This window comes from Anolis carolinensis, chromosome 3 (genome assembly GCF_035594765.1).
Source record: "Anolis carolinensis isolate JA03-04 chromosome 3, rAnoCar3.1.pri, whole genome shotgun sequence".
NCBI lineage: Eukaryota > Metazoa > Chordata > Lepidosauria > Squamata > Dactyloidae > Anolis > Anolis carolinensis.
Window position 1 is genome coordinate 211186399 of NC_085843.1, and position 27326 is coordinate 211213724.

The following is a 27326-nucleotide window of genomic DNA, read 5'->3' on the forward strand; positions in this document are numbered from 1 at the left end:
GTTTTTTATAAGTTCTTTTTTCATAGCCCCCATCTCTCCTCTCCACTCTTTTTTCAAATCCGCCAGTTCTTCTTGCAGGGTTTTTTGTTGCAGATCCTGCTTTTTTTGGAGGCTTATATAAGAGAAATGGAATGCAGTTATTTCTTTAGCTGGTTGTAACTCCCTTTGGGAGTCGTTCATTGAGAACAGTCTTGTAAACATGAAATCAAAGCAGACATTTGATTACAATAAGCTGTAATAGTTATGGTACTGTTTTAAAAACAAAGAGGCTTCTTAACACTATGCCTCACAGAATGTGTGAAAGATTATAAGGGAACAATGCCAGAATAATGGCCCAAGGACTGCAGTTTAAATCTGAAGGACACCGCTATTAGGCTTACATTGAAAAGTTACAGACACCAAAGTCTCCAGCTGCACTAAAGCAGACTTCTGCACATTCTGTAATCAAATTGTAAATTGTCATGCAACCCAGTTGATGCTCAATGCTTAAAAAAAACATCCAAAACAGTTTTAACAAGCAATTAGACTAGAAATTGAGAAAGTTGCTGTGATCAGTTCCAATACCCACAAATGTCATTTAAGTGCAATATTTTCTACAGTTTGTATTTATTTCCTCAAACTGCAGACTTGGTGATAGGGATATGATTAGAGCAGTAAAAGGAGGTCAAACACAGACTTTTTGCATGACTTCCAGCTATGCAAATGTTGTGTCTCTGTTAAAAACAGACAGACACAGAACAACCTGCAGCTGATCAAGAACAAAATGATCCTGCAGAACATAACAGCATAGTAATATTTGATAGAGACAAAAGAAAAGCTGACTGAACCAAGACAGAACAGGGAAAGAAGAGTACAAGCTGCATCACAAACCAGTCTCTGAAGATGGAGGAATGTAGCAAAATAGTATGTAGAGGTGTGCAAAACGGCACAAATCTGTTTTGTTTTTGTTCTGAATTTCGGGTGCCCCCCCCCCCCCCCCGGTTCTTTCCCTATGGAGTTAGTTACCTTGCTCTGCTTCCATGTACTTGGCCAAACCAAGTGAATGGGGACAAAGTGCGAAAGGGATGAGTAGACTGCCAAAGCAAAATCCTGACAGCTCTGCAGACTGCCTTTTTCTTCCAGGAACAAAGAGTTAGGCCTCTTCCACACAGCTGTATAAAATCCATATTGAACTGGATTATATGGCAGTGTGGAATCAGATAACCCAGTTCAAAGCAGATATTGTGAATTATTTGCATTGATATTCTGGGTTATATGGCTGTGTGGAAGGGCCCAGAGAGAGAAACTATGGAGATATCCAGGCACACTTCAGCACAAAAGAGTAGAGATGAAGTAGTAGATAAGCAGATTTGAGTTCTTAGAGCAGACATAGCAATTGGCAGGATAGATAAAACTGAAGGATACACCTTACGTCAGACCTTTCCAACCATTTCATATTGGTAACACATTTTCTTAGACATGCACTATTTTGTGACACAGTAATCTAGTTTTTACTGCACAGGAACATCATGGGATTTGTAAATTGGCAAGGCACTAAAGCTCTCTGACTTAGGATTCTAAATACTATACTTCTTACTGCAAATCCTAGAATTTCATGGCAATTTAAATGGAATCAAAGCAGTACAATTGTACAGTATGGAAGAGCCCCAGAAGTTGGCGTCTGAAGATGAATGTCAGACGTAGGGAGAAATTTTCAATAATTTATTCCCAAAATCCCATGGATCTGTTTAAAAGGACTGGAAGTCCCTTTGGTACAGTGATATAGGAAGTTTTGGGATGGAAAAGGAGTCAATATCATAGAGTTGGAAGAGACCTCATGGGCCATCCAGTCCAACCCCCTGCCAAGCATTCTCATTCCTATACTTACTTATACTTACTTATTTAGGCGATCCCTCGTAGTTCAAGGATGATGGTTCTCCATCTTCGCTATCTTGGGGATGGATCCGTAGATGGCTGAAGAGACCTATTCTTGATCTGCATGTTCTCCCGCAGTGAGGACATCGGTTTCCAGGTAGAAGGTGGTCCCGGTCAGGGTTGGCTTGACGGGCATTCCTCTTGGCACGTTTCTCCCTTAAGCCCTCCATTTGTGCCTCTTCAAACTCCGCAGCACTGCTGGTCACAGCTGACCTCCAATTAGAGCGCTCAAGGGCCAGGGCTTCCCAGTTCTCAGTGTTCTGTGCCACAGTTTTTAAGGTTGGCTTTAAGCTCATCTTTAAATCTCTTTTCTTGCCCACCAACATTACATTTCCTGTTCTTGAGTTTGGAGTAGAGTAGATGCTTTGGGAGACGGTGATCAGGCATTCAGACAACGTGGCCAGTCCAGTGGAGTTGATGGTGTAGGAGCATCGCTTCAATGCTTGTGGTCCTTGCTTCCTCAAGCACGCTGACATTTGTCCACCAGTCTTCCCAAGAGATTTGCAGGATTTTTGAGGCAACACTGATGGAAACGCTCCAGGAGTTGTGTGTGATGTCTGTAGACCATCCACGTTTCGCAGGAGTTGGGAGGACGATTTCTACAGATGTCCCGATCATCAAACACTCTCTGCTTCATTCTGAAAAATGCTGCACTCGCAGAGCTCAGGCGGTGTTGTATTTCAGTGTCGATGTTGACTTTTGTGGAGAGGTGGCTGCCAAGGTAGCGGAAATTGTCAACATTTTCTAATGTTACACCATTAAGCTGTATTCCTGGCATTGCAGAGGGGTTAGCTGGTGCCTGTTGGCCCCATTCCACTGAGTGATATGTTCCATTAATATAAGGACAACAACCAAGTATCACTCAAGCTTTTTTTTATTAGCATTTATTAAAAAATTCTATACTGATGGAAATACTCTTAGATCAGAACAATGTCTAGAGAATATCCATCAATGTCATATTGCACTTTCTTGCTTCTGTACCTACAGAAATAAATTATAAACATGTCATTCCAACAGTAGTTTTCGGATACAAGGAACTGGATATTCAGGGTCTATAGCCCCTTCCACACAGCTAAATAAAATCCCACATTATCTGCTTTGAACTGGAATATATGTTAGCATTGACCCAGTTCAAAGCAGATATTGTGGGATTTTTCTGCCTTGATATTCTGGGTTATAGGGCTGTGTGGAAGGGCCCTATGAGCCCAGCTAAAGAAAAAGCACTTGATCAACAAAAAGTTCACCACCATTTCTTGTCTTTCAGCACTGCCTTTTATTCTGCAGTTATTTAGGACAAACTTGTCCCTTAGGTTTTGAAAATATGACCATGTCTAACCTGCATGTAATGCACAAAGTAAATTAGTCCCATAATCCTTATTTTATACCGATAAGATTGAAAGCTTGATCTTTTGGTATATTATTTCAGTACCTCTGCCTTGTGACATTTTCTGAACTTTGTTACACTGAAAAAAAAAATCAGTTGGAATAGGCATATTACTAAAATGACAGTATACTAGAACCATAAGTCGAATCACAGCTTAAACAAAGGCTCAAAGAACAAAAAAGTGAATTGACAGCAGATAATATGACTCCCCCTACTCATAAACACCCAATATACCTTTATAGCAGTGGTTCTCAACCTGGGGTCCCCAGATGTTTTTGGCCTTCAACTCCCAGAAATCCTAACAGCCCATAAACTGGCTTGGATTTCTGGGAGTTATAGGCCAAAAACATCTGGGGACCTCAGGTTGAGAACTACTGCTTTATAGAGATGAAAGTAGCGTATGCACAATACATGTCATATTCCAGAAGCATACGAGAGAGATGAAGTACCTCAAAATATAAATAGTTAGTCAATTTCCTTGTTTCTTTTGATGTTTGTAAATAACATTTTTGGTTTAACTGATTTGGCAAATGCACCTGAACATTATTTCTCCAATTAGGTTATTTTCAAAATGAAAAGCAGCAGAATTAGAAGAAGTGGGTAAAGGACAGCCCCAAGGCTTTTTTGCAGACCCCTGGACTGCTTGTACCACTACATCAGTGATTCTCAACCAGCGGGTCCCCTGGTGTTTTGGCCTACAACTCCCAGAAATCCCAGCCAGTTTACCAGCTGTTAGGATTTCTGGGAGTTGAAGGCCAAAACATCTGGGGAACCACAGGTTACAATCCACTGCACTACATTCTTCCAAAGAACAATGTCCCTGACAACCAATAGGACTCATTTGAAGGCTCTAGCAACATACATGGCTTTTTCATTATGTCCTCCCTGAGCTATTTGGCCAGTTTTTCCCTGAAACATCAAGTCACTTTGTGGGGATTCCAGTTTGCTTGTTTTTTTAAGTGGGTCAAAACCAGCTTTGGTAGGGGGCATTAAGAAGTACCCTCCACATTATCAGAAAAAGATGCATTGTGAAATAACCCTTTTCAAAGGGCTCTCTTGGGTCTGATTGAGCATACTTGAAATAAAGTTATAGCCCAGAAGATGAAATTTAAGCTTCTAACTAATCTTGAAAAGCATTCTGACTTCCATATTGTATAATCAGGATGCCACCTTGTTCTGGATGTTTATTTGTAATTTACAGATGCCTTCCTTAATTACACAAAATTAACCAAACTCTGTCCAACACACCTTTTGGATTCAAACTAATGGAGCTTCAAGGAATGGCTCTATACACAAAGACAAACCAAACCACAGGATTGACTAAGGCTGCTTCCACATTGCTATATAATCCAGATTATCAATGCAGATAATACACATTATCTGCTTTGAACTTATTATATGAGTCTACACTGCTATATAATCCACGTCCAAGCAGATAATCTGGATTTTATATGGCAGTTTAGATGGGGCCTGAGGGCCCTTCCAAACAGCCCTATATCCCACAATATCAGCAGAAAATCCCACAATATCTGCTTTGAACTGGGTTATCAGAGTCCATACTCAGATAATGTGGGATTTTCTGCCTTGATATTCTGGGATATATGGCTGTGGGGAAGGGCCCTGAGTCTAAACTGCCAGACAATCCAGTTCAAAGCAGATAATCTGGATTTTATATGTCAGTGTAGATGGGGCCTAAGATGAAGTCAATTATTTTTGGTGCTAGTTTAAATATTCTTTTTCTAACAAAAAATGCAGTCTTCTGTATACTCATCACACAAATGGACATATTAAAGCACATCTAGAAATATATTTAAAGTGTAAATAAGATTCAACAGAAGTGATGTGAAAGCACAACACATCACAATGTGCAGTGAAAGTGACACTCCTTAGCTGAATGACTGAGGAGATTACTGTGGCTTATCAAATATAGATGGAACAGTCGGTGGGTGAGGAATTATAGGGCCTGCAGTCTATCAACATCTACAAGACCCAAGTTTCGAACCTGCACTCAATTCAGTGATGCCCACTTGTTTTCATTATTAGCACTGCAGAACACAATCAAAATTGTGTTCTACAACAAACAAAATAGCTACAGCCAGGAGACAGTGTCACCATGGGTGTACAAACTTTGTACCACATCTTCAAAATGTCCAGTGTATACAGGATGTATTTGTGTAGGTCATATGACAATAACAAACATCACAATGTTAGCAGAGTAGGGTTGCAGGGTAAAATAAGAGATAGGGCTCCTATACCTTTAACAATTAGAAAGGGAAATTTCCACAGATATTACCATCAAAAATACAGGAGCCCTGACCCTGATTTCACTCAGCAACTCTATAGCAAAGGGATATTGAAAGTCCCCTAATACAAGTGATGTATGAACATACTGTCGTTACCCGCCCCACCCACAAGTAATTATTCCAGCAAATAAGTCATTTTGCTCCATGGTCGTTTTTTGATTATTCACATTTAGAGCCTAGGGCAACTTTTCTTTTCCAGAAACAGAAGATAATATATTAAGATGTCCTATAACATGTTATTGCTTTTGGTAGACTTTTCGAATTGAAAACAATCAGTTTAAGAGGTTGTTGACAGTAATTCTTCAGAATAAGTCGAAAGACACTCTGTAATACTTCGTTTCCTCAAATACTTCCATACGTGACAATTTTCATGATACTTTTCCTAATGTACCCATTTCTGATTAACCAGTCTTTGTCAAAGCACAGACTTCATTGAAGTGGCAATTTTCAAGGAGAGCTTTGTAATGGTTTTTCAGGCTGCTATATGAAGCAACTGTCTCCCCCGAATGTGGAAATACAAGCAGCCTCTCATTGAGCAGTATTTGAACCTTGTATTTCTCCTCTGGTGAACTGGCTTTCTCACAGTGATAAAGCAGAAACAACAGATTTGAGGCGTAAGGGACAATGCGGCCACTGCGAAACTGACGGCCTGCTTGCTTGGCGTAGTTGTCCGCTTTAAGGGGCTCCGTATCTCTGAAGTATCCCATCAGAGCAAGGAGCGGCAGTAGGGTCTCTGCATGTCCAAACTGTAGCATCACAGGGGAGGATATAGCCCTGGAACTAGAAAGTTGAAAAACAGAAAATCAAATGAATACAAGCAGTGAAATACAACCACCACAGTCATATCAGCAGTTGTAGAGCATTTGCTTGGCTTTTCATGATCTCAAGAATTAAATTAGCATTTAACTAACCAGAAAAACGTGTGGATACATTTTCAAATACAGGCAGTCCCTGGCTTACAAACAAGATAGGTTCTGTAGGTTTGTTTTTAAGTTGAATTTGTATGCAAGTCAGAACAGATACATTTTAAGTGCAGTTCCAGACAAAATATATTTTAGCATAGGGAAGGGTTAACATCCCTGTAATGTTGTTTTGCTGTCTGTGTCTCTGTTCAGAAGATGTCACCTTTCTCAATTATAATCGAACTGTTGCATTCACAGTATGATTGCATTCACAATGTAGTAAACTTTCTTATTTATTTTCTTGATTCTTCGTAAAGGATGAGTAGATCCCACTGGTTTCGACTACCTATAGTCTTAGTTTGATGGTAAGATCTGAAAGTATTGGGTAATATTAATACAATTGTACAAAGTGTTCGGGTCCACTAGAAGTTGTCACACCTTCTAAGGATATTGATTTTCAGACCAAACTATTACAATGTGAATCATTTTGGATGTTTACTCTCCAGACAGAATTCCCTAAAGGTTTGAATGATACCAACTCTTATGACTGATTTTAATAGATTTGTTGTATTTCTTTAAATACGACTCATGAGTTAATGCTACACATTGCATTATAGAATACCTGTGTGAGATTCTTTGTTATATAAACAACAAGTTGAGCCATTTAAGCTCATACTTGCAGTAGAACAAAACCAGAATACAGAGTATCACTGATTGAAAATAGAATGATTTATAAGTATAGGCTTAATATCTTTTCAATATATGTTATTTGATGTTTATTCACACTGCGTTTAATGTATTAAGAGAACAACTTGTAAGCCACAATATGTTCCCAATAGGATCCACGATATCTATGAAAGATTTCACAGTTCACTGATTACATTCTCAAATTGTTTGAACTAAATAACAAAAGTAAGTAGTATGTATTAATATTAGCTAATTTTACTAGGCAGAAAACACTTTGTACAATTGTATTAATGTTACCCAATGCTTGCAGACCCCACCACCAGACAAAGACTATAGGTAGTCGAAACTTGTGGATCAGGGGTCTACTCATCCTTTATGAAGAATCAAGAAAATAAACAAGAAAGTTTACTACATTGTGGATACAACTACCATTCATCATACTGTGAATGCAACAGTTTGATTGTGATTTGTAACTACTTATCTGACATTCATATTCATTTATTGTACATAATACAATGTTTAATTATATCTACTACATTGTTATTATTCCATTAGTGGGTACTTGTTGGTTAAACCATTGGGAACCCATTTTTTTTCTTATAGTACCTCACTTTCTCTCCCTCTGACAATTTCGAGATGTAGAAACAAGGATGGGTGATGGGGCCTCAGTGGAGACACCTTTCCCCCATGGTAACTCTTTCAAGGGTGAATCCCCTTCTTAGGGGTAGATTTCCTCTCACTTCCTGTTGTCTCATCCCCATTTGAAACTATGAGCTGTATGCAAGTCTTATGTTTGTAACTTGGAGACTGCCTGTAGCTACAATTATTCAAAGATTCACTGTTGCTGACCAGGCATGTAGACATGAGTTCCTTTTGGATTCTTCTCTTTTATTTGCTAACCACATACCTCTCACTCATGTCCAATAATCTACTATCAAAATTATTTCCATCAATTTGAGCTTGTAATGTCCATTCTATTTTTTTCCACACCGAGGATTCAATGCACAGAAACAAACTACTTAAAAGATCAGGTCACATAAAAGACATGAAACCTGGACCAATAGGCTAGTGTAAACAGACAATCAGAAATGTATCCCAAGTTAAGGAGTTATCCAAGTTAATTCAAAAGCAGACAGGTTTCTGGCAACACTTTAAAAATAAATGCCGAAATCACTTTCAGTTTAGGGAACTTCTGGTTCAAAGGTCTTTAGAGGTGGAGGTGGGGGGTTGAAAGTGGATTGCTCCAGGCCCTTTCTACACTGCTATACAATCCAGATTATCCAAGTAGATAATCCACATTATCTGCTTTGAACTGGATTAAATGAGTCTACACTGCCATATAATCCAGTTCAAAGCAGATAATCTGAATGTTATGTGGCAGTGTAGAAGGGGCCTCCGTAGTCATTTCCAGGTTCTGGAATTTTCTGTTAGGCCCTTTCTATACTGCCAAATAATCCAGATTATCAAATCAGATAATCCACATTATCTGATTTGAAGTGGATTATATGAGTCTACACTGTCATATAATTCAGCTCAAAGCAGATAATGTGGATTTTATATGGCAAGGGTAGAAGGGACCTTAAAATGAATGTTGTTTTTCCTCCAGAAGACCTTTGGTATTTAAACAGGGTTGCCACTGAAGGAGTTTTAACTGGCCAAGTACTTTTATTCGTCTATGACTTTAAATACATTTTCATTGTGTCTATTTCAATTATGCTACTGTTACCCATCTGTCTTCAGTAAATAAGTAAGTGGGGGCAATGTCAGAGCAAAGAAGTTCATGGCCTCTTCTTTATTTAGGCAAAAGGTTGGGTTTGGCAATCTCTCTGTTCCATCTGATGCCAACATAAAAGTCCCACCCACAAACAAATGCAGAATCTGATTGGCTTACAAAGAAGGTGTGTCTCTCAACCATGAACTCAAGAATACCTGACAACAGACCTTCCATCCTATCTAAAATTATCTTGCTTATGTAACAAAGCACACTGATTTGTGTACAAGCACATTAAGCAAAACACATTTCAAAACCAAGCAATTATGAACTTAAATACTGAAATTTAATACTGGATTATATGAGTCTACACTGTCATATAATCCAGTTCAAAGCAGAGAATCTGGAGGTTAAACCAACCCCTTATAAGAGATACTGAAATGTAAGTTTTATTTCAGCCTTATCTTTAATCATTTTCTTGATCAGGGGTTCCATGCAAGTGAACAATTAATTCTCTACAGGCAAGGAAGGAGAGACTGCGGTTCCTTTGCCAGCACACTTTGTTTCCATGTTAACACTCCTTCCTGCATGTCCAACATAGAAACTCCCTCCCCTCCAGAATTTCCTATGATAGTCCATCAAAAAGGTGTATTCATTCTGCAGGAGAGTATATCTTACAACAGAACTTTCCAAACATTTCATGTTGGTGACACACGTTTTAGACATTCATCACTTCACGACACAGTAATTCAGTTTTATAATCAAACCGGAGGTTAATCCAACCCCTTATAAGAAATACAGATACATATATAAATTGTAATAACTAAATGTATGGGGACACAAAATATCTCATGCACACCTAAGCACAATGGTAAATCTGGCACTGCATGGATGGATGTTGGTAGATAGATTTGAATGTGTGTGTGTTATCATGAAAATGTGCTCAGTGTTAGTGTGTAAAGCACTCTTCAAGTGAAAGCAAGTCTGTCATATTCCTATTTTCCTGAAATCATAAAGAACAACAGAGGCAACAGAACAAGGCTTAGAAAGATGAATACTGAATTGCCCCTTATGCTGCCTCTATGTCACAGAGAAAACAAATAATATTATTCGCATGCTGTTTGTAAACAAAATAAAAGCAAAAGCATAATATTTTGATGTCAGTTGTCAGTTGATAGCTTAGCAAAGGAAGTCACTGGGTTTGCATGTACGTTTTGATAACTATGCTCATGGGACAAGTTTCAGAGCCTTAGATAAACTGTCCTACACTATCTATAGTTTGCAATAAAGACCATTGCTAGCGGTAAGTTTTGCCAGTGAGTTTGTCACCTCAAACTACACTTACCATATGAGTACAAAAGTTCAGTTAAGGGGACTTTGAAATGTTCACTGGGTGTATTCGGAACAAAGGCAGTGACAACACACCCAGATAAGTTTTAATTCCTCAGAGAATAAATAAGGGAACTTGTTTTTCAACCTCAGCTTGATATCAGGAATGTCCTTAAAGGAATACAAGTTTTTGTTTTCTAAAGATTAAACTGTGATATAACCCATAAAATATTTATTTGTTCCAATACAGTGGTTCTCAACCTGTGGGTCCCCAAATGTTTTGGCCTTTAACTCCCAGAAATCATAACATCTGGTACACTGGCTGAGATTTCTGGGAGTTGCAGGCCAAAACACCTAGGGACCCACAGGTTATGAACCACTGCTCTTATATATAATACACAATAGAATCAAACATTGCAGAAAAACATTGCAAAGAAAGACAATCCCCAAATACACAAGATTAATACAAAACCAAATAAGCCTCCTTAATATAAGCTAATAATACTCAAGTCTTTTGGCATAAAATGGTTTTCCTTTTCAACCACTGAAAATAATTTCCTTCCCTGTGCACCTTTATATTAAATGATTTAAAATCTGGCACTTGGATACCACCAGGTGGAGGAAGAATCTTCTAGTCCAGTGGTTTCCAATCCTTGATTCTCCAAGTGTTTTGGACTTCAGCTCCCACAATTCTTAGCTGGTAAATTGGCTGGGATTTCTGGGAAATGAAGTTCAAAATTCCTGGAGAACCAAAGGTTGGGCAAGACTGTTCTAGTCCAATGCACCCATGTCCTACTAGTGGTGAATTTGGTAAACAAAGAATGCTTAATTTATTCCAGCCTTCATACAGTGGCTGGCACGCACATACATATCACCTTCCTTGACTTTTCCACGTTTTGCTCTGTTACAATATGGAGCTGGAGCTGATTTAATTGGCAATATTGTCTCTTGATGTATACAAGATACTCAAAGTTATACAACTTGAAATTATTTATTGTTGCACAAAAATAAAAAACAAACAAACCGGTACCTGTTGGTAGCACAAGTATCCTCTCCTTGTTCAACACTCTGCCCATTGCCATGTCCCTTTATCAGGAGAGATTGTCTGGAGTTTGCGGGATTGGTTTCACAAGTATCCCAGTGATATTTAACTGTACATTGCCTCTGTCCATTTCCAGTAAAGCTGGAAGTAGTAGGTGAGAGTGAACAGTGATGAGGGTGAACACATTCCAGCTTAATCCAGACAATAAATCCAGACAAGACAGAGGCACTCCTGGTCCATCAAAAGGCAGATCAGGCAAGAGGAATTCAGATTAAGGCCCCTTCTACGCTGTCCTTATATCCTAGGATCTAATCCCAGGTTATCTGCTTTAAACTGGATTATATTGAATAGCCTTGCAGTTTCAAAGTCTGGCTGCAAAGTCTGTTGGGAGGTGTTAATTGGCCCTGAATGTTTCATGCCTGGAATACCCCCATTTTCTGAGTGTTGCAGAAAGCAGCCAGGCTTTGAAGCTGAAAGGCCATTCAATGCTAATCAAGGTGGCCAATTGCAATATTCACACTTACCTCAGGCAGATAAGAGTTCTTTCTCCCACCCTAGACATTTAACAGATATATAAACCCAACTTGCCTAGTTTCCAACAGACTTCACAACCTCTGAGGATGCCTGCCATAGATGTGGACGAAATGTCAGGAGATAATGCTTCTGGAACATGACCATACAGACTGGAAAACTCACAGCAATCTGGTAAACTCTTTGGCTCCAATTTAAACAAGGCTACATCAATAACAAGCAAGATCCTTCTTGATAAGATGACATTCAGAGGTTTCAAGCAGAACTGACTTCAAAAGTACTAACACCTCAAAATTATTACAACAGAATTTAAGGATACTATTAAAGCAGTTCTGTGTAAAACTATAATTTCACAAGAATAATTGTGTTCAAGATAAATACTTTTGATCAACTGAGCCACATTCCATGTAAAGAGTACAACCTATACTGTATGTAAAAACTGAATGATGAAAATCATTCTATTTGCTTACTCTTTGAATAAACCCTGTTTGTATCCATTTTACATTATGCTTATATTAAATTTTATGAAATATTTCTGCATCTTTACTTTTGGATAAATGAATGATCCTTAATGTAGCATTAGTGTTGTTCTAAATGTCACCTATAAGTCAGTTAGTCTGTGTTTTGGCCTATTTTCTATAGAAGGCAACAAGTTACACATAAAATGAATGTTAAATAAGGCAGTAAGTGTTTGTTGTTGTTGTTTTGTCATCTGATTTATGGTAACCACAAGCAAAACCTATCACAGGGTTTTCTTGGCAAGACTGGTTCAGAGTAGGTTTGCCTTTGCCTTCCTCTGAGGCTGAGACTTGCCCAAATTCACCTAGTGGGCTTTCATGGCAGAGTGTGGAATTTGAACTAGTACCGTGATGACATCTCTAGTCCACACGTGTAACCTTGTAAAATTCAATTTCTTAACAGATTATGCTGATACTGCCACCAACTGGGTAGGAAAAGAAATAGCACTGTTCATAAAGTTCCTCATTAAGACCAAACTAGACAAGATGAAAATGTTTCAAAATCAAAAATTCAAGAACGGTTCTCTTGTTTTTTAAACAAATGTTTGTGATGAAAACCTGGAAAGAGGCACTACAGGGAAGAAGAGGCCACAATAATATTACATTAATGGAGGAATCAGTAGGTTAAACGTTCTTGAATATTTACATAAAACTGTAAGTTAAGACTGTCCAACTCTGATTAAATCATTATTCTAACCTTCTTCAATATAAATGTGCTTACGTGTCCTTCCAATGATCACCACAGTTTATTTTAACTATACATTAGTTAATGTATATGACTAAGGAAAAGTGGGAAATACCGGCTGGTGAAGGGGTGGGAAAGAAGGGCTGGAAATGGGGAAAGGTCGGATTGGGAAGGAGTGGTTGAAAAAGTGGGAAAATGAGGTGGAATAAGGGGTAGCTGGAAAAGTAGGACAGACTGGGGTGGGAAGGGGGCAACTGGGGAAGGGAAAATGACTGAGGTATGGGGGGGGGGCTGGAAACTGGGACAAGTTGGGATGGAAAGGGGGTTGGAAAAGTGGGAAAGACCCCAGTTTAGAGTGTGAGAGGGGAGATTGAGAAAAATAGGGGAAACTGGGGTGGGAATGAGGGGTAGCTGGAAAAGATTGAGATGGGGAAAGGAAGATTTCAAAATGAACAAGACTGGGGTGCAAAAGGGGGCTGGGAAAGGTGGAAAGATTGGAGTGGGAAGGGGGCAAGTGGAGAAGTGGGAAATATTGAGGTGGGGATGAGAGCTGAGAAAGTGGGAAAGACTGGTGAGAAAGAGGGGCTGGGAAAGTGGGAAACTGCGGTGGGAAAGGGGGCAAAACTGAAACAGGAAAGAGTCTGAAACTTGGAAAAGGCTGGGATGGAAAGGGGGCTGGGATGGAAAGTGGAGAGAGGGGCTGAGGATCATAAAGACTGGGTAGGAAAGGGAAAACTAGAAAAAAGGGAAGGCTGGGGTGGGAAAGTGGAATAACTGAGGTGGGAAGGGAGGAAGTGGAAAGGACTGAGAGGAAGGCGCACGGCCTCTCCTTTGCTCTTGGCACGGCAACCCAACTGGGAGAGAGAGAGGAGAGGAAGACCTCTCTGCACAGCAACCCAGCTCTCCTCTCCTCTCCTCTCGGTGCATGCCCTCTCTTTCCCCTCAGTACAATGACCCAGCTGGGTCACTCAACTTATACTCAAGTATATACAGTACCTGCATGTTTTCTCTTTTCTTCTAATAATAATAAAGCCCTTGAAAGATTAATCTATGCGGAACTTGTTATTACAACAAGTGCAATTTCTGCAACCTTCAAAGCAGCCTCAGGAGCATAGAAACTAATTATAATAATGAAAAAAACTTAAGCTGATCCTGAAGAAAATGTCTCAGATCATGCTAAGTTTGTCCCTTAGGGTGAATATACACTGAACTAGTGCAGTTTGACTGTCATGGCTCAATGCTATGGAATAATGGGAATTGGATAAAAATTAAATTCAGGGATCATTATCCCCAGTAGATCTTGCAATTCCTTTACTAGATGTGCTACAATAGTATATACTTCCAGTTTCACTATTTATTTTATACATATGTATATTTTGCATTTGAGAATATCAGAAAGTTTTACCAAGTATGGCTTGGCTTACAAACAATGGTCCAAGCGCATCAAGGAGCAAAGAGCTGTCTTAATACTGTCAGACATGGAACCACAAAAGAGAATGTCTCTTTCCCCTTCTTGCCCTGACATCTGCCTTTCTAGATCCTTTTACCTTTTACTCTCCGAAACAGCTTGGTCCAAATGCTTGAAGATATCCTGGAAAAGATTGCAGCTGGAGCGGCTGTTGATATAATGTCCGTAGGCTCGCTTCCAATACTGCTTTAGATCATTCAGATATTCAAGTACCTATAATCAGACATTACATGTTACATTCAAGTAAGTATTCCAGATTTCGCATGCTATCCCACCTCCTTCTTAGCCCCTCAAGCAGTGGATTTTTAAATTATCTTCTCTTCCACTTTTTATTTATTTTTGTTAGCCAAATACAGGCAGTCTCCAAGTTACAAACAAGATAAATTCTGCAGGTTTGTTCATAAGCTGAACTTGCATGTAAGTCGGATCAAGTACATTTTTAAGTGCAACTCCAGACTATCTATATCTATTTATGTTTTAGCAGTCTAAGGGCCCTTCAACACAGCCGTATAATCCAGAGTATCAAGGCAGATAATCCTACAATATCTGCTTTGAACTGGATTATCTGAGTCCACACTGACATATAATCCAGTTCAAAGCAGATAATGTGGGATTTATTCAGCTGTGTTTTCTAGCTCATTTTTAATTGAATATTCTAATATTGCAGCACATCACGCAGGCAGTCTCTGAGTTACAAACATTTGATTTACAACAACAACACTTTATTTATATCCCACCCCATCTCTCCGTGAGGACTCAAACACATAAAAAGGCAAATATTAAATGCCTTGTACTGTAATAAATAAGTAGAACAATTTAAATAAAATACAATTTAAATTGTATAAAATAAATAGTTATAAATGACTCATAGTTAAGAATGAAGCGAGACATCAGGAAGGGACAGAAATCTATCCTTAGGAAGGGAAATTCCAGAACATGCCAAATTTTTCAAAATCCAAGTCTAATAGGGACAAAAAGTGAGGATATTTTAAGTTTAACTCCAGCTGTATGTATGTATGTACGTACGTAGAGGAAGAGAGAGAGTACTTTGGATAGTATAGGGAAGGGTTAAACCCCTGTGGTGTTTTGTTTTGCTGTCTGCCTCTCTTCAGAAGATTTAGCCTCACTTTCTGTCCCTGTGATAATTGGATTTTAAAAAATTTGGCTTGTTCTGGAAACAAGGATAGGAGATAAAGCTTCAGTGATGCCCCCTTTTCTCCATGATTTTTTGTGTGTCAGGAGCGACTTGAGAAACTGCAAGTCGCTTCTGGTTTGAGAGAACTGGCCGTCTGCAAGGACGTTGCCCACGGGACGGGTGTTTTGATGTTTTTATCATCCTTGTGGGAGGCTTCTCTCATGTCCCCGCATGGAGCTGGAGCTGATAGAGGGAGCTCATCTACGCTCTCACTGGGTGGGATTCGAACCTGGCAGCTTTCAGATCAGCAACCCAACCTTCAAGTCACAAGGCTTTAAACCACTACACCATCGGGGGCTCCTTTCTCCATGATAACACTTAGAGGAGTGACTTTCCCTTCGTAATGGTAGACTTCCTCTCACTTCCTGTTGTGTCATCCCCATTCTTAACTATGAGTCACTTGTAAGTCAGATATTTGTGACTAGGGGACTGCCTGTAGTGTGAAAAGTGCTAAAATATTGGAATATTCAATTAAATTAAAAAATCAGCTATAAAACTAAAACTGCTAAAACAATAGAAACAAAGACAGAAGAACTGAATGTCTGAAGTACGTCTTGACCTGCTTTTTAAATGATATCACCAAAGATGCTAAACCAATCTCTTTCAGGGGGCATTTCACACACAGGGAATCACTACTGAGAAGATATTCTGGGAGACTTCTACTACAGTAAAGTTCCGGTTATCCAAGATAAAGGGGCGGGCCCAATCTCGGATAACCGAACTGCCCGGATAATAGGGCCTATTATCCCTCCTGGCAATCTGGTTTAGGGAAGCACCCTGCGATCGCTGCTGCCTAGTAACGCTCGCGGTGTGCTTCCCAAGGAGCGAGGGCTCACCGAGGGACATCCCTCAGTGAGCCCTCGCCCCTTGGGAAGCACACCGTGAGCACTGCTAGGCAGCAGCGATCGCGGGGCGCTTCCTCCTCCCTCTACTTCTCGCGAACTTCTTCAGTGCTAAATTTCCTAGACACAATACTTACCTTGGCATCATCTGTATTGAAGAGTGCACACCAGGGGGAGTTGATATTTTTTATCGTTAGCCCAAAGGAACAAGTAAAAAATGCCACCTGAATCAAATCTGTAAGAAAGAAAAGCAAGTTGACAAGACATTATATCAGCCGCAAATCAACAGAGATGTCATAAGCCAGCAACAAAATACTCAAACGAAAAGCAGAATATAAAGATTATCTCAACTGTGAACAAAACATAACTTTTACAGGACCATTTTGCCTTGCACAAGTAAGAAAAACCAGGTAATATATCAAGTAGATAAATAGCACTTTATGCAGTCTACTACTTCAGTGAAATAATTCTACAGCTATTGTTTAGAGGAGACAACATTTATTTAGCAAAAACTGAACGAAAAAGAGATGAGCCAGAGAATCTGAAGTTTGCAATAATCTTCACACAGTATAAACATGGTGTACAGATTGCAATGATTTGATTAGTATGAGTAAGAATGTGAAAATGCATAAATCTAGAGATTTATACCAGATTTCTTCTGCTCAATAACTTGCCAAACTGAAGTTTCTATACTGCATATGAAATTAACATTTCATGGCAATGACAAACTTCATCTGAGAAAATCTTATGATTGGGTTGACACAGGTCAGAAATGAGTTGAAAGGCGCACATAAAAACCAAAAAACAACAACTGTATTTAGAGCGGAGGTGGGCAAAGTGTAACTTACAATGCCCATGACGTCTCTGAACTCTATTTTTGGCTTTGGTGAGAAGATAGTGTTGCATTAATAAAGATACAGGATCCATCTCTTCTTTAGAAAATAGTTTTTCCCAATATCATTTGGAAGTCATAGGGAGGAGGGTGCAAGCTTGTTTTCTGCTGCCCTGGAGACTAGGACGCGGAACAATGGCTTCAAACTACAGGAAAACAGATTCCATCTGAACATTAGGAAGAACTTCCTCACTGTGAGAGCTGTTCAGCAGTGGAACTCTCTGCCTCGGAGTGTGGTGGAGGCTCCTTCTTTGGAGGCTTTTAAGCAGAGAATGGATGGCCATCTGTCAGGGGTGCTTCAAATGCAGTTTTCCTGCTTCTTGGCAGGGGGTTGGACTAGATGACTTGTGAAGTCTCTTCCAACTCTATGATTCTATGCTGAATGATTCATAAGTGGCTGATAAAGCAGAACACAAAATGCAGGAGAGAAATTTGCTGTTCTGCTCTTTTCTTTCAATCCAGGAATACCTTTTCCTCAGTACTTAACCACAAAACATTTTAGCTGCACTGAGTTTCAAAACCGATTTCCTATAGAGCGACGTTAATTCTTATTTGGGGGTGGAAATAATCGAGACTCGCTGAACATGCTGACCTAACTGTACATTCTGGATTGTAACTATACAAACAGGCATTAATTTCATAAAGGCTGTATTTCTGTGGTGGTTATTATAATTTCGACAAAACCATTTGTCTTCCTAGAGATATTCTACCAAATGAACTGAAAACAGTATCTATGGTATATATAGACCACTGCTTCTTAAACTTTTTCCACTTGCAACCCCTTTTCGCCCGATAAATTTTTATGTGACGCTGGGCAAATAGATATATATAACAGGTATTCAAATCAAATATTTGCTGATAATTAGAAGTGTGTGAAATGGCAGAAATCCGTTTTGAAAATATTTTGAAAAATTGGAGGGGGGGGGTGTTTCAAATCCAATTTTCTGAAGTTTTGTTTTGTTACTGTTTTGTTCCATTGGTGGCAATGGGAAAACTTTTAACTTTAGGGGGAACTTTGAGGCTCGTTTCTCTGTCATTTTTATGGCTATCAGGATGAAACTTGGGACAATTGTAGAACAATTTTACAACTCTAAAATTTCAGAACATTTCAGAATCTTTTGCTCATGCACTGATTTTTTGGATTTTTTTAAAATTTTATCTTTCCTACTGAGAGGAGGAGATAGCTTGCAGGGGAAAAAATGGATGCATCTGACGTTTGGCAGCCAGTGGCAGGGATTTCTGGGACTTGAAGTCCAAAACAATTTCACAACAGGGGAGGAAAATGGAGAGGAAAACCAGCCCTGTGATTAGTTGAGGAAGAGCATGTGATGCATCACCCCATTGAGAGATTGCTAGCTTGGGGGAAAATGGTCAGGATACTAATGAAATACTAACAAACTTATACAGAATTCCATGGGGGCTTGTTTTGTTTCACTTGGGTTTGAGTGTGTGTGGATAGCATTAAGGTCCAAGGCATTCTGAGAGTGCCTTGGACCACCAAAACAAACAAACAAACAAACAAAAAACCAACCATGAAACAGCGAGGGAGCGAAAAGCAAACTGCGAAGTAGCGAGGGAACACCGTGTATGTGTATGTATGTATATGCATGCTAGCTATACACAGCCATGTGTTACTGTGACTCAGTCTGGTTTAATGGGAAAGAAAGAATAGAGAATTGTGTTATTTTCCTGCTGGGAGAGGCCATAGGCCCCTCCCAGGAAGTGACCCCAGTGCCTCCTCCTCCTTATTATTGAAAATCTGGCTACCAGTATTAAAAAAAACTCTGAAATCAGGACAGCAAATATAGAACACTACACAGAAGACAGGAGAATTTCACGCATGAAATAATCAGGGCTAGCTAACGCCTCCCAACAAAGGATGCCCCTAGGCAGGAAGAAGCCAGGCTTTGAAGCTGCAAAGCTATTCAATGCTAATCAAGCTGGCCAACTGCAACATTCACACTTGCCTCAAGCAGAAAAGAGTTCTTTCTCCTATCCTAGACCTTCCACATATTTATTTATATAGTTATTTTATTTATACTATAATACAGTTATAATATCTATATATATAAAAGGGTAATGAAATTTCGGCCTAGGACAAAACAACAAAACTACACATCCCAGAAACACTAAACTTGGCAGCACAACCCCTCATCCATGCCTCTATGTTCATACAACAAAATGAAAAGAAAAATAAAGTCCTAATTAGAGGGAGAGGAATAATTGTTTTTATCCAATTGTTGCCATTTAGAAGGCTAAGCTCCGCCCACTTGGTCTCCTAGCAACCCACTCAGCCCAGGGGACAGGCAGAGTTAGGCCTCACTTAGGCCTCTCCACACTGCCTATAAAATACAGATTATCAGATTTTAACTGGATTATATGGTAGTGTAGATTCAAGGCCCTTCCACACAGCTATATGACCCAATTATAATCTTTTATTATCTGCTTTGAACTGGATTATTTTGACTCCACACTGCCATATAATCCACTTCAGTGTGCATTTTATACAACTGTGTAGAAGGGGTCTCATATAATCCAGTTCTAAGCAGATAATATAAGATTATAAATATACAGTACAGTCTCACTTATCCAACATAAACAGGCCGGCAGAACATTGGATAAGTGAGTATGTTGAATAAGAAGGGATTCAGGAAAAGACGATTAAACATCCAATTAGGTAATCATTATACAAATTAAGCACCAAACATCATGTTATACAACAAATTTGACAGAAAAAGTAGTTCAATGCACAGTAATACTATGTAGTAATTACTGTATTACAAATTTACCACCAAAATATCATTTACTACTAAAAGGCAGACTGCGTTGGATAATCCAGAACATTGGATAAGCGAATGTTGGATAAGATTCTACTGTAATATATACCACCATACTTCGCCACAGCAATGCGTGGCCAGGCACAGATAGTATTATAATATAATAATATCATAAGTATAATAATAAAATATAATAACAATGCAATACAATTATAATAGTATAATAAATAGTGGCATCTCTCACTCATGTCACTGGGGTCCACCATAAGGATTTTCACTCTCAGTAGTCTTCCTTTCCGTGGCTAGGCCACAGAGCCTTAGCTTTATGTAACTTGCCAAACCGAACTGAGTGGCGAGGAGGCGGGCCTAGTCATCCCTTGCGGCCCCGCCCACACCGGTTGCTAAAAGGAGACTGCTTGGTCGTTGCTAGCGCCTTTGCTAAGGGGAGGAGCCGTCTGCTATGGTGGTTGCTAAGGGAGGAGGGGACTGCTCGGCCATTGCTAAGGGAGGATGAGACTGATTGGCCATTGCTAAGGGGTTTGGTCTCAGAAGTGACAGGTTTGTGATAGTAGGTATGTGAATAGTTTAAAACACTCGTCAGTTCAAATGCTACATTGTGCTCAAATTTTGTAGCAATTGGTGAAATAGTTTGGGAGATATGAGGTCCTCACAAACGGACATTACATTTTTATATATATAGAAGATTGTTAGGCTCTAGCTACTGAGCTTGCTGGTAGTGAATGTTTTAGTGGAAGTGATGTCCTATGGTTAAAAAGCACTCACATGCTGATATGGTAAAAAGCACAGATGTTTGCATGCACCATTACCTGAAAACTGCAAGAAAATGTTGGCAGCTTATTCCTACTCCACATTTCATCATGCAAAATTTTCCAACCATCTTCTACAGACTGCAGCTCATTGCTTTCAGTTCTCATTCTGGGTGGCAAAAGTGTGCACACTGCACAAGTCACAACACATGCAATGGCTATAGTTTGGCACAAAATAGGCAAATATTACATGCTGTCTGTTTTGTTTAACAGCTGTCCACATTCAAAAACATGTTCAGCATTTCATGCTTAGCAAATACAGAGCTCAGAAAGTTCCAAGATAGACTATTACCTGCATCTAGGCGTTTCGCTGGTAAACACAGGGTTCTTGTAATTTTATCCACTACTGACCTCATTTCAGGACCATCTTTAAATACATCCATCTCACGCAAAGCCGTGCTGTTGTTTTCTACACCTTTGACAAACTTTTCACAGTGATCAAAAAATCGCATCAGTTTGTCATTAACTTCAAAGCTTTCTTTCAGACTGCCTGAAAAAGAAAGTTATAGAACCAGTTCATCTCAAATGCATAAACTATTTCTACAAACTAGCTAGTTTAAATGTTGGATTGCAAGCAACAAGAACGTAAAATCCTGTGTTACCCTCAGCTGTAATTTATCAATAAGAGAGAAAATATTAAAGTGTCAATTACACTATTTATTTGTACTATTTATTTTATTTCAAACCCACCTTTCCCCCAACATGATCTAAAGTGGCTTCTTCTGTCACCCCAATCTCTTAAAAGGTGCAGCTTTAGAGACACGGCCAGCAAAGTAACCAGGCGTTTCTTACTCTCAGAAAGAAAGCTTTATTTTGAAAAAAACTAAAACAGAGAACTGGAGCTCTGAGTGGTGCCTCCAAAATGGAGGGACACCTAACATTTGACAGCATATTTGCTTTTATAGTTTCACAGGACTGTGGCACCCTTTTGGGGGATCACTCAATCATTGTCAGACTCAATCGGTTAAAAGATAACCCGGCAATTTCACATTGTGGCCTGTATTCTCTGCCCTACACCCTCCATTTGTACAAGGCTGGTGCTTTCATGCCCCAATTCCTCATGGTGGAACATGGGCAATTTCATTTACACTGAGGGCCAAATCAGCCTTAGGGTTGCCTTCAAAGGGCCATTCAATGCATGAACAGAGAATCCATGGATACAACTGTACTTCGTTTACATAGTGGTCAGTGCTCTTCAGTTTTTACCCACTTTGGTTCCCCCGATGTTACTGAACGACACATCACTATGTATGTATAGATGAGTACCACTTGTGATCTGCTTTGGACTACAAGAGCTTTTTAATATATGCATTCATACAACTTATTCAATATATATAGAGAGTTTTTAATATGTACATTCACACATCTTATATATATATATGGAGAGAGAGAGAGAGTGAGTTTTTTAATATATACAGTGTTCCCTCACTACTTTGCAGTTCACTTTTTGCGGATTCACTGTTTAGCAGTTTTTCTAAAATATTATTGTAAATCATAAAAAATTACAATTTACAGCCTAAGGAAAGGAGGAAGGAGAAGCCAAAGGAAGAGAAAACGAGCCCAAGTGGCAACGGGAGGAGGAGGCGATTTATCAACACACAATTGGTTGAGAAAGACTTAAAATAGTGTATAACTACTAAAATAATGTATAAATATTAAAATAAATATAGTGCCCCTACTTCGCGGATTTTCACTTATTGTGGGTGGTCCTGGAACCTAACCCTAGCGATAAGTGAGGGAACATTGTACATACACACATCTTATTTTCCTTCCTTGAACTGTTTCAAACCACAAGTGTTTCTTGATACATAACATACACACCTTATTCAATATATACAGTAGAGTTCTGTTTATCCGAGATAAAGGGGCGGGCCCAATCTCCGATAACCGAACTGCTTGGATAGCAGTTTAGAGAAACCCTAACAGCAACACGCACCGGGGCCTCCCCAAATGGCCTCCTGGCACTGGGTGAAGGGAAGAGGCACTCTTTCCTCCACCCAACGCCCCATTTAGGGAGGCCCTGGGGCCCGACCTGGCGAAGGAGCGAGTGAGGGAGCGAGCGAGGGTCTTTGCCGCCCTCCTTCACTCGCCCACGCTCCACCCCTCGCTCACTCACCCGGTTGGGTTTCGGCAGCACCGGGCCCTGGCAGGGTGAGTGAGAGAGCAAGGGGGGGGGGAGACATTTGCCTTGGATAATAAACGCTCGGATAAGCAGAGCTCTACTGTACTAGCTTGGCTACCCGGTGGTGCCTAGGTTATTTGAAAGGGCCTTGTTTGTTTTTGGATGTGAAGTCGTATCAGTTTGGTCCTATGCTATGCTATTTCTTAGGAAAAAAAAACTCAAGTCTTTGCTTTTGCTTGTTATGACTGCTCCCATTAGAAAACATATAAGGATGTGGGTGAACTACAATTTCCCAAAATCTTGGGTCAACCCTCCCAAAATTCCCCCAGTATTCTCAGTTGGCCATGTTGGATCTGTGTGTCAAATTTGGTTCAGGTCCATCATCTGCTGGGTTCAGTGTTCTCTGGATAAGTCTAAACTACAATTCCCAGATTCGCAGGGCAATCACCCCAAAAATGTGCCAGTATTCACAGTTGGCCATGTTGGTTCCTTGTGCCAAGTTTGGTTCAGACCTGTCATCAGATGGGTTCAGTGTTCCCTGAATACGGGTGAACTATAACTCCTGGATGTCAAGGTCAATCACCCCCAAACCCCGCCAGTATGCAAATTTGGCCATGTTGGGTCTGTGTGGCAAGTTAGTTCCAGGTCCATCATTGGTGCGGTTCAGAGTGCTCTCAGATTGCAGATGAACTATACATCCCAGTCCCTACAACCCCTATAAATCATGGTGAATTTTCTCCAACCCTCTCCAGTAAGTTTAGTTACTGGGTACAGGGCTCTGGACAAGGGTGAACTACAAATCCCAGAGCCAAGGTAAATAACCCTCAAACCCTGCCCGTATCTACAGTCGGCCATGTTGGGTCTGTGTACCAAGTTTGGTCCTGATCTGACGTCAGCTGGGTTCAGTGCTTTCTGAATGCTGATGAACTACAATTCCCAAAATCAAAGACAATTTCCCTAAACTCCTGCAGTATGTTCAGTTGGTCATGGGGCTTCTCTGTGCCAAGTTTGGTCCCAGTCCATTGTTGGTGGGGGTCACAGTATCAGTAAAGTTATTGTTATTGCTTGTTATTTATACTGTTTTAATTGTTTTTAATTTGCTTTTTGTTTTGTATTGTTATATTGTGTGTTGAGGCCTTGGCCTTTGTAAGCCGCATCGAGTCCTTCGGGAGATGCTAGCGGGGTACAAATAAAGTTTAATAATAATAAACTTTAAATAATAAATAATAATAATAATAAAGGTACAGCAAATCGCATTACTCGTGGCAAGTTGGTCCAGATCCATCATTGGTTGGGTTAACAGTGCTCTCTGGTTGCAGGTCAAGTACAGCTCTCCCCAAACCCCTTGTTCAGTTGCCGAACAATTCCTCTGTTTGCTGTGTGCCATAGGAAAGGGTAGGGAAGGGTTACGGTAGAGGCAGTGGGCGGGGTCATACAAATTAAGGAACCCTGGGATGTCCATTCTGAAGGAAAAATAAAACATCCAGGAGGAAATTGTCCCCGCATGAAAGCCTTCACTTGGGTGGGGGACAGAATGGTGTTTGTGGAGGACACTGGCAGGGTAGGAAAGGGTTAAGGGAGAGGCAGTGGGCGGGGACATGCAAATCGAGAGAGAAAGGAACATTGGGATGTGGTGGCTGTAACCTGCAATGTCCTGGGAGGGGGGTGACTTAGTGGCTTCACAACACGGGGAACTATAGCCTTTTTGGGGAGGCGGAGGCTGTCTGTGTGAGTGGACACCTGTGTCACATACATACATACGGATTTACATAGATGTAGAGAAGATAGATACATAGAGAGAGGATGTGTGTGTGCATTGGATAAGGTGTGTATATCTATAGCTCAGGGCCCCGCTCGCACCCATACACACCCCCACCCTCTCCTCCCCTCCCTCACCGTCGGCGGGGGCGGAATGCCCGGCCTGCCGGAGCCCCTCTCGGAAGGCGGCGGCGCTGTCGAGGCAGCGGGGCTTGGAGCTGCTGGCGAAGGCGAGGTGGTTCCGGGCGGAGAAGAGGCCGGGGATGCGGGCGGCGAGGCGGCGGGCCAAGGCGCTCATGTCTCGGCGCCCCCTGCCGGCCAGGCGCCCGTCCATCTCGGGCCGAAACCACATCTTCCAGCCGGCCAGGCTATCGGCGGCGCGGCAGGCTGGGCCGACGCTGCGACGGTGGACGAGCTCCTTGTGAAGGCGGTCCAGCTTCTCGATCTGCTTCCGAGTAGGGAAGCGGGTGCCGTGGCGGACCAGGGCGCGGAGGTGGATCGGCTCGCAGGTAGCCGTGGGCAGCGGGAAGCCCCGTTCGGGCGGCCCCAGCGAAAAGGGGTCGGCCAGCAGGTGCGGGTGGATGGTCTCGTAGCGCGACTTGGTCCCGAAGTAGGAGGCCAGGTCCGAGGCCCTCTGCGCCGCCGCGCTTCCCAGGAGGAGCAGCAGGAGGAGCAGGCGGCACGCCATGGGGGACGAAAGGGAGCAATGCGCGCCACAGGCAGGCAGGAAAGGCGCCGCGACTCAGGCGCTGACAGCCCTTCACCTGATTGGCCAGCGCGAAGCCTCGCCCATCGAGGAGGAGGCACTCTAATTGGCTCTCCTCTCTCTTGCCCTCTTCAAATATGTCCCATAGCTTTCAGGGCCTTGACGAAGCCTATAGTGCCCTCATTCAAGATGGCGGGGCCCATGCCACACAGCTGAATAAAATCCCACATGATCTGCTTTGAACTGGGATATGTGGCAGATAACCCGGGCCATTCCACACAGCCCTATATCCCAGAATATCAAGGCAGAAAACCCCATATTATCTGAGTGTGGACACAGATAACCCAGTTCAAAGGAGATATTGTGGGCTCTTCCACACAAATCCTATATCTAAGGATCTGATCCCAGGTTTTCTGTTTATCTTAGGGCCCTTCCACACAGCCATCTAACCCAGCATAGGTTTCCCCTGACGTTAAGTCCAGTCATGTCTGACTCTGGGGGTTGGTGCTCATCTCCATTTCTAAGCCGAAGAGCCGGCGTTGTCCGTAGACACTCCAAGGTCATGTGGCCGGCATGACTGCATGGAGCGCCGTTACCTTCCCGCCGGAGCGGTACCTATTGATCTCACATTGGCATGTTTTCGAACTGCTAGGTTGGCAGAAGCTGGAGCTAACAGCGGCTACTCACGCCGCTCCCGGGGTTTGAACCTGGGACCTTTCGGTCTGCAAGTTCAGCAGCTCAGTGCTTTAACTCACTTCGCCACCGGGGCCCAGCATATCAAGGTGTAAAATCCCACAATATCTTCTTTGAACTGGGCTATCTGAATCCACACTCAGATAATGTGGGATTTTCTGCCTTGATATTCTGGGATAAAGGGCTGTGTGGAAGGGCCCTGAGCCCACATTGCCATATAACCCAGTTCAAAGCAGATAATATGGGATTTTCTGGGTTGTTGTGAGTTTTCAGGGTTGTGTGGCTATGTTCCAGAAGCATTCTCTACTGACATTTTGCCCACATCTATGGCAGGCACACCCAGAAGTTGTGAGGTCTGCTGGAAACTAGCCAAGTGGGGTGTATATGTGGAATGTCCAGGGTGGGAGAAAGAACACCTGTCTGCCTGGGGCAAGTGTGAATATTGCAGCTGGCCACCTTGATTTGCATTGAATGGCTTTTCAGCTTCAAAGCCTGGTTGCTTTCTACCACACTCAGAAAATGGGTATTCCAGGCATGAAACAATCAGGGCCAGCTAACACCTCCCAAGAAAGGATTCCCCCAGGCAGGAAGCAGCCAAGCTTTAAGCTAGAGGTGGGAGGAGGCAATTGTGTGTGATGGAGGTAAGTAAATTATCTTGTCTTCTGTAAAGATGGAATTTCATACAGAGAATATTATTCTTTGGGGACCGCGGTGGCGCAGTGGGGCCATGGTGGCACAATAGGTTAAACCAGTGGTTCCCAAACTTATTTGGCCTACCTCCCCCTTTCCAGAAAAAATATTACTCAGTGCCCCCTGGAAATTAATTTTTAAAATTTTTAAATAGCAATTAAACAGAAAGATATATGTATTAATGTTTCTACCTTTTTCGTAAAATATAGTAAAGAAAGGTGTAAATTAGAAACATTGAAGTTTGAAATTATGAAAACTATTTTTTGAACTCAGAATAGAAAGGTAATACAAAAAATGCACCGCCCCCTGGATCGCTGCAGCGCCCATCAGGGGGCGGTAGTGCCCACTTT

At 41.2% G+C, this 27326-nt stretch overlaps 1 protein-coding gene across 2 annotated transcripts; it reads right to left on the reverse strand.

Moving 5' to 3' along the window:
• Positions 1 to 2770: 2770 nt before the first annotated feature.
• On the reverse strand, positions 2771 to 25651 carry minpp1 (multiple inositol-polyphosphate phosphatase 1). Of its 2 annotated transcripts, XM_008116301.3 has the most exons (6): positions 25026 to 25651; positions 21300 to 21497; positions 16649 to 16746; positions 14554 to 14687; positions 11261 to 11413; positions 2771 to 6381 (listed from the first exon to the last, which is right to left on the reverse strand). In XM_008116301.3, exons 1-6 carry the CDS (start codon positions 25573 to 25575, stop codon positions 6003 to 6005), a joined length of 1512 nt encoding a protein of 503 aa, XP_008114508.2. In that variant the 5' UTR covers positions 25576 to 25651; the 3' UTR covers positions 2771 to 6002. The 2 variants fall into 2 exon arrangements, with proteins under 2 accessions (XP_008114508.2, XP_003224432.2); XM_003224384.4 differs by lacking the exon at positions 11261 to 11413 and having other exon boundaries at positions 25026 to 25649.
• Between the last annotated feature and the right edge of the window lie 1675 nt (positions 25652 to 27326).

Excerpts from the sequence above, each read along its gene's own strand:
- minpp1 (XM_008116301.3), bottom strand. The coding sequence starts at position 25,575 with ATGGCGTGCCGCCTGCTCCTCCTGCTGCTCCTCCTGGGAAGCGCGGCG. Across the intron at positions 14,688-16,648 it reads TCAATACAGATGATGCCAAG|GTACTTGAATATCTGAATGA; the intron begins GTAAGTATTGTG and ends GTCTGATTATAG. Across the intron at positions 6,382-11,260 it reads GATACTTGTGCTACCAACAG|TTCCAGGGCTATATCCTCCC; the intron begins GTACCGGTTTGT and ends TCAACTTTCTAG.